Source organism: Gymnoscopelus microlampas (assembly GCF_963454915.1).
Source record: "Gymnoscopelus microlampas genome assembly, chromosome: 23".
Classification (NCBI taxonomy): Eukaryota; Metazoa; Chordata; class Actinopteri; order Myctophiformes; family Myctophidae; genus Gymnoscopelus; species Gymnoscopelus microlampas.
Genome location: NC_139960.1, coordinates 19,700,084 through 19,708,067, shown reverse-complemented (window position 1 = coordinate 19,708,067; position 7,984 = coordinate 19,700,084). Strand labels below are relative to the sequence as shown.

The following is a 7,984-nucleotide window of genomic DNA, read 5'->3' as shown; positions in this document are numbered from 1 at the left end:
TATTTTGACCATGCCTTTGTCCGCTTCGGGGATGTGGAACGTCAGACTCCCCCCTGTGTTGTTCCATACTGGAGATCTACCAACATTCACATGGAGAAAAATAAAGACATCTGCAACAAACTGCAAACAAACTGTCACGAATACATTACTGTGCAGAATCAATAATTCCACTCACTCTTTCGGACTGCAGTCCATGTCTCCCTGCATCCGTACGCTGGTCACATCACCGAGGTTACGGCCAGTCATCAGGGCATGGTTTCTGCCATGGAATGACACCACACTGGGAGTGATGGAGGAGATCTCTGGTTTCTAACACACACACACACACACACACACACACACACACACACACACACACACACACACACACACACACACACACACACACACACACACAGTTTGGATAAGCGAACAACGAAGTTGGTTTGTTGAAATGCTGGATTAAACTAAATGTTGACACACCTCAGAGGATTACTCCATATCCTGGTATGTAAAAATAAAGCTAGCTGACTTGTTGTTTTAGTTGTAATAATGATACTAGTCTTCATTTAAAAGGCTCAAGGACAAAGCAGCCCATTTTCTTTCACCAAACACTGGAGATGTGATCTTGGGTTGTGTGAATGTACAGCAGTATTTAACTAACTATAACTCTTCTGTAATGTCATGTGATACAGTCATATCTGAAGATATGAGATCACCACAACTCACCAAGAAGTAAGAATGTGCTCTGTTATTCTTCCCCAAAATTAGAATAACACATAAGATAGAAAGTAAGTGACCAATGAACTTACTGGGTAGTCCATTCCTGACTCAGCTATTTTACAAACACTGTTCTGTGGACGGAAGTGAAAAGAGAAACGCTATGGTGAAATGCAGGAGCAAGAAACCATACTGTGATAATGAAACTGAATATAGAATCATTTTCAACGTCTGATGAGGAGTCCAATAGATTACTGATAATCTTAATTGTGACAGACTCTCCAAGACCTGCCACATCTGGTAGTAACATTTCTGTGTTTATCTAAGACAATGACAGCATGCATCATTACATTAGCACCCAGGTGTGTCCAGGAGCAGGTGTTGTTGCTCCAGCCACATCCAGCCATGATGCACTGATGACACCTGAATAGAGAACACATACCAATCTAAATAAGAACATATCCAAGATCATATCTCTCACATATAACCGTAATAACAAACTGACTCACAGGACTGAAGTAGGAGGTCCAGAAAAATCAGAACAGTTGGTCAGCTTCAGTTCCTTTTTCAGTTGTGTCTGCCCTAGTCTAATCCTGACTGTTAAATCCAGCCCTGTAAAACAACACAATACAACGTATTAGGCGTGTAACGATACAGTAACTGTATTGATGCATTCATTTTAATTTCAACGATCCAACTATATCGAGATGTAAACAGCAACATATCGTATCATGTGACTCGTAAGGCAAGGCAAAGCAGTTTTATTTGTAAAGCACATTTCAACAACAATGCAATTCAATGTGCTTTACACAGAACATCAAGCAAAGGAGACACAATTATACAATGACATTAGGATACATAAAACAAAAGAAGTAAAAATGAACTTTCGTCTGGCGAAGAATCGATACTAAGCACTTGTGCCTTGTATTTAGCAACGTTAAAACAGGAGGGATTACTTCAAGCTGCATTCCCTATCACTACACTTCATCTCTATAAATGCGTGGAATCTCTGCATGCCTGTCAAGATGTCAGTTTGTCCATATTTGGTCAAATAAAAATGTCTATGTATTTGCCAGTGAATCATTGTTTACTTATTTAGACCAATAATAATAAAATGTTCTCTTAAAAGACAAATCCTACACTATACACACGTATACATTTCACACAGATAGAACTTTTGGCTAAATAGTTACTGTATCGATTTTAAATCATTGTATCGTATCGTATTGTTATAAATGAACGAATATCGTCCATGAATTGTATCATCAACCATGTATCGTGATGCGTATCGTATCACTGTTAAAATGTATCGTTACACCCCTACAACGTATGTCTGAGATGCTGGCTACTGCAGGGTTTTCTGACACTTCCTTTGATAAAGAGTATCTGAGTGTTCAAAGGGTCACTGACCTTCAGCAGGGAGTCTGTTACTAGGAAGAGAACAAGAGCACAGCGGAAACTGTGGGGCTCGACCTGTTGGACCACAAACATTTTCGCTTGTGAGGAACCCACAGGCAAAATTTGTCAGCGATACATCCCCACTTGTACTCAGATGAGCCTGGATAGTTAGCTGTATCTAAAACGACAAAAAATAATTTTGAAATAATAATCAAAATTATAAATATACATAGATTATCTGATTATTTGTCATTGCTGAAGCTTGGATAATGTGGGCAACAACTAATGCCTGGGTGATAATAATAATAACAATAATAATACAATAAATGTATTTGCATAGCACTTTCCACATTTTCTTTTCACAAGACATAACATAACTGAAACAAGCAAATAAAAGTAGCACATCACAAAATAATAATCTGAATTGTAAAATGGACTCAACCAATGTTCCATACATACATAGATGTTATTTTTATGTATCTGTACCTGACCATTGCTCTTCTCTACTCGATGAGAGATGATTTTATCTTCATTGGAGTCATCAGGAATGGACAGCCAAACTGAATTAGGGCATTCATCCTCAAATGTGCAGCTGTCAAGGTGCCAAATTGAATGATAAACCATTTTATAACCAAGGACAAAGTTTGTACGGGTAACAAAGATACGACCAGAAGCACTCCGTGGAGCACATATCTCCACCAGGCAGGGTTGCCTATAGCCAGGGCTATCAGGACACGAGGAGGCTGTAGGGGAACTACCATTTATATGACATGGAATTTCAAATTTGTGGTTCCTCAAATGAATACAAGAACGCTTGATACTTGCATTCATGACTTTTGGCATACTTTGTAAACATGTTCATCACATGACTCCAGAGATCATGTTTAGTGATTTATGTGAGTTTTAGACAAAATCTATAGTAGTAGCAGACAGTGTGTCTTGAAGAAAATGCAAAAATCTAGTTTGTCAGATGTTGATTGTATGACCCAAGGTTCAAGAGTTATAGGCCAAAACAAAGCGGCCTGGTGTAGCGCCACCATGAGGCCGATTTGAAAAATATCGGCCTATACTGGCAGCGTGTACAAAACGTTTGATGCTGATCAGTCCAGCTGTTTCCAAGATTAGCTGTGTACAGAAAGACACAACACAGGGGGGACTCCTGGCCTGGAGAATATAATAGCAATCACAGAAGAGTATGAGGAACCAGTGCAAATACCTGTAATAACTGTGACTGACCTATTTTTTGTATCACACCAGCCACAATAGGGGTCCTGTGCAGACCAACAGGCCTCCAGACTTATGTGTAATTCACACTCAGATACAGGTACACGGTTCATCTAGAACGCACACACACACACGCACGCACGCACGCACGCACGCACGCACGCACGCACGCACGCACGCACGCACGCACGCACGCACGCACGCACGCACGCACGCACGCACGCACGCACACACACACACACACACACACACACACACACACACACACACACACACACACACACACACACACACACACACACACACACACACACACACACACACACACACATTATGCAAACATAGATCACATATAGCATCATAGTTGTAAAGTTATACAATATGTATATGTTATCCTTGTACACATGTATGACCAACCTGATTTTTTATTGCCACATATACATGTTTACTGTCCACCGGGTCCAGATGGATTTTGTGAAACACTTTCCGGTCATCATCAGTCCTGTGCAGCACCCTGGGGCAGGCGGTCTGATACGCCTTGTCTATAGCAAGCTAACATGGAGAGTAAATCAACAAATACGGTATATATAACAGTGTAGCCTTCCGCTTCTGGCGCAAATGATCTACTATTTCGTTATTCATATTGCTTTTTTTTTTCTCCAAAGTTTTTCTTCTATAAGGACGGGGGGTATTGTTTGTTTCCTTTGTTAAATGTGCTCATCTAAAGCCCTTTGAGACTGTGACAGTAATTAAGGGCTATTGATAAAAGTGACAAAATTAAGTGTGTCAAGGCGTGACTGTGTCCCTTAAAATACAAATACAAACTTTAATGTTACATTGTACAGTTCTAAGAAAATGCACATGGATTTTTTCAGGGAGTATTCTTGATTTTGGAAATTCAGCAGTATTATGTCAAAGGAAATTGTTTTGATTGTGTTACCCAGGGGCTATACTCACTTATTTCATCATGTGAGCCCATGCATGCATGAAAGAAAACACTGTGTAAAGAGATTCTGTTCTGTGTATAATTGTGTTACTGAGATGTAGGACAGTAGGGCACTCATGTGTGACACAAAGTTCTTGCCATCAGACAAGATAATAAAACAAACTGAATACCACATCAACAACACAACATTAAGCGTTGATATATTTTAAAACCCTCATGTTGTGCTTTTAACTGAAAGCATATGACAGACACTACACAGACCTTAATGAGTTGTCCATCTCCTGTTCCGATGAAGAACACCAGCCAAGACTTCTGTCTCACTGCTAGCACTGAGGTCATGGATTTGTGTTTAAACAGCACTTTCTTTGGTGTCAGCGAACTGGGCTTCTTGCCCTGTAAAACACAGACACAGACACAGACACACGCACGCACGCACGCACGCACGCACGCACGCACGCACGCACGCACGCACGCACGCACGCACGCACGCACGCACGCACACACACACACACACACACACACACACACACACACACACACACACACACACACACCTGAAATGGCATGAAACCTAGTAGCCTACATCACTGTGTTTATATATTATGAACCTGATTGACCCTTGATATCCCTGATTGTGTTTTATTTATTTTCAACAAGGTAACTGTGTATCATGTGTTTTAATATTACTATCACTTTACCAGCATGGACAAACAATGAATACTTGTGTTTGTTTTGCATTTGGATATTGCCAACTTGACACCTATATTGCATGATTTTCCATTAAAGGGGGTCCCCGTTATGATTCTTGTTGAGGTTTCTTTCTTTTCTTATAGCCTACATATAAGACTTTTTAGTATCAATCAAATCAAGCTTTGCACAAGATTTTAATAGGATTAATTACTGATCTGCAAGCTTAAAAGCAAACATGTGTATAGAATTGGACAACTTACATTACATGACTTAAATAAACATTATTAATAACCTACATAGCTGTTACAGCCTACCTTATCCTTATCCTTACACATGCTGCAGAAGTCTGGATCATCATCTTTCGCTCCATTCGGGGTGGTCGGGCTGATATCAAAGATGGCAAGCACTGTATTGTCTATGTCCTGCTGTGAGTCACTGGCCGGCGTGGCCGCAAACACACCTGCCCACAGAACCTGTGGACCGCCGCCTGGAACAACGGAGGAGGACAGCAGACTGGTGCGCTTTCTGGTATCATTACCAAACTCAAGTGTTGCACCTCGCAGGGACTTTAAGGTATCCGTCTTATGCGTTTTGCTTTGGAGCCAAACAAGGCGAATTCTACCTTCATTTTTTCCATCTGGTATTTTAGAGAATATGTAAATGGTTGAATTGATCTGAAAGCCATCCACTAACTCGAAGTTTATATCAGGTCTTGTCCAGATTTGAGGCTTGCCATTTGTATCAGTTTCTGAAAATATACCCCCATCCCCTGGCTGTTGGTCATTTGTATTATGCAGGTAAATCCCTCTGTCTACTAAATTGCCACAACCCTGGTACTTTCTTTTAGCTGCTAAAATGTACACCTCGGTCTTCCCTGTGCCCACCTCCACGTAGACCATGCGTCCAGTGAACGTGTCGTTGGGTCCAGACCCCACGCTGATCTTCTCCATGTGCACCGATTTTGAGATGTTCTTCAGGTCCAGTAACTCGCAGTAGTCGCATCCACCCAACGTCAAGCCGCAGATGATCAACGTGCCGTTCTCGACGAACGGCACCATCGTATTGACGATGAAAGTTGCGTTGCCACGGACCCCCTCCGGAACCCTCTGAAAAGTCTCGTCCGGCGTCGGCGTCAGGTGTCCTATCTGAGATCGGCTCTGGAGCTGAGACAACGTGTGGCTCAGGTGGTACAGGCGCTCCTTGGTGACAACGTAAACGGAATCGTTGGCGACAGCAAAGTCGCGGACATCTCCGTCAAAAGTGAAATCTGCGTCCTGATCGCACCAACCAGATCTCATACTCAGTACAAATAACAGCTTGAGTCCTAGAATGGCCCTCATCTTGTACAACTGTCAATTCCCCTGCCAATTCCCCTGGGGACACAGACAGTGTATGATGGCACACTGCGCTCCGACACTGTGCCAAAAATCAAAGAGTGCTGTGAGTGAGTTGCTAAGGGGAACAAACACGGCGCGCTTCCTTTGCGTGCTTCAAAGCTGATGTGAGAACTGCTAAGATCCGGTGTTGTGCAGTCTGTCTGCAGATGATGGAGGGAAATAGCCTAACAACCACTACTGCGTAATAGTGCGTATGGGTCAGTGCTTCTCAAACTTTGTCACGTCAAGGACCCAAATGCACACTTATTAGCCCGCGGACCCCCATTTGACTGTATGCCACCTCCATAAGAGAAGATTTTTACGGCTCTAGCAGTGATTTTCAACCATTTTAATTCAAGGACCACCCAGTTTGACATGCATTAAGGCTACGGACGGACCCCCATTTACTCTGAGAGTGTACAAATGGAACCAAATGGACCCATTAGGGTCCATTTGGTTCCATTTGTACACTCTCAGAGTTACAGACCCATAAGGGCCCATTTGATTCATAACTATCCATCATTTAGCATCATTTAGAACAAATTTAACTCCTTGTTACTTTGAGACACATTTGGGTTGAAGGTGATTTGTGGAGCTCCCTCTGGTGTTGTGTTTGTAGACATCTTGTAACGTAATAATATAAATAAAAATTGGCAGGCAAGCAGCTGGACAGAAACACACACACACACACACACACACACACACACACACACACACACACACACACACACACACACACACACACACACACACACACACACACACACACACACACACACACACACACAGACACAGACACACACACACACACACACACACACACACACACACACACACACACACACACACACACACACACACACACACACACACACACACACACACACACACACACACTCACACTCAGGTCAGCAAGTTGATGGCTAGTGGCAACAAGTAGGCCTAGGCTAGTCTACCTGTAGATGGGCATGGAACAGGGCTGATGATGGGAGTGGGAACAGGTGATAGACTTTGTACTTAGTGTCAAACCAGGTCCACAAGATGGAGATGTTCACTGTTTGGTTCTGATTTATTGATTGATTGATTGAATACTTTATTAGCAGTTTGCTAAAACTAAGCTTTGACTTTTACAGGGGCCAGTTTCGAATTGCAGCCACCTGTAAATGCTGTAAATGGTTTTGAAGGAGAGTAGGGGATTTACACTCCTTTACGACTGTTGGTATGGCATTGCACATTTTTGTGGCATATAGCAGGAGAACGAATTTAACTCCATGTTAGAGCCAAATCTGGGTAGAACGTGATTAGAAGCTTCCTGTTGTTATGTGGACTTAATTGACGTTTGTAAAGTATTTTGGTCGCAGCACAATTTACGGTACACTAATTTGACATAATAAGCCGTTATTACAAATAATGTGTTTCTTATTAGCAATAATGTTTTTTTATTATTAAGAAACAAACGTTGTTATACCCTTATTTTCCACTATTATCCCTTAATTATGTTCTAATTAGAAATTGAATGAAAAGTAACAAAAGGTGTTATTAGAAATGGTGTTCTCTGCTATTAGACAGAAACAAACACAGTTATACTCTAATTATGGAACATAATTCCTAGAGGCTAATAAAGCCTAATAAGACCTAACAAAGCCTAATA

The 7,984-nt window shown here is 41.7% G+C and overlaps 1 protein-coding gene across 1 annotated transcript in view; it reads right to left on the bottom strand.

The window, feature by feature from the left end:
- The window catches only part of plxnc1 (plexin C1), a 25,827-nt gene extending 19,443 nt beyond the window's left edge, over window positions 1–6,384 (bottom strand). The window contains exons 1-11 of the mRNA XM_084049453.1: window positions 5,272–6,384; window positions 4,529–4,660; window positions 3,739–3,873; window positions 3,334–3,434; window positions 2,584–2,689; window positions 2,110–2,275; window positions 1,209–1,311; window positions 1,050–1,122; window positions 792–833; window positions 176–309; window positions 1–76 (exon numbers count right to left, since the gene is read on the bottom strand). The exon at window positions 1–76 is cut by the window's left edge and continues 101 nt beyond it. Coding sequence (XP_083905579.1) covers window positions 1–76; window positions 176–309; window positions 792–833; window positions 1,050–1,122; window positions 1,209–1,311; window positions 2,110–2,275; window positions 2,584–2,689; window positions 3,334–3,434; window positions 3,739–3,873; window positions 4,529–4,660; window positions 5,272–6,297 — 2,094 coding nt within the window. The 5' untranslated portion in view covers window positions 6,298–6,384. The remainder of the gene's footprint in view (window positions 77–175; window positions 310–791; window positions 834–1,049; window positions 1,123–1,208; window positions 1,312–2,109; window positions 2,276–2,583; window positions 2,690–3,333; window positions 3,435–3,738; window positions 3,874–4,528; window positions 4,661–5,271) is intronic.
- Between the last annotated feature and the right edge of the window lie 1,600 nt (window positions 6,385–7,984).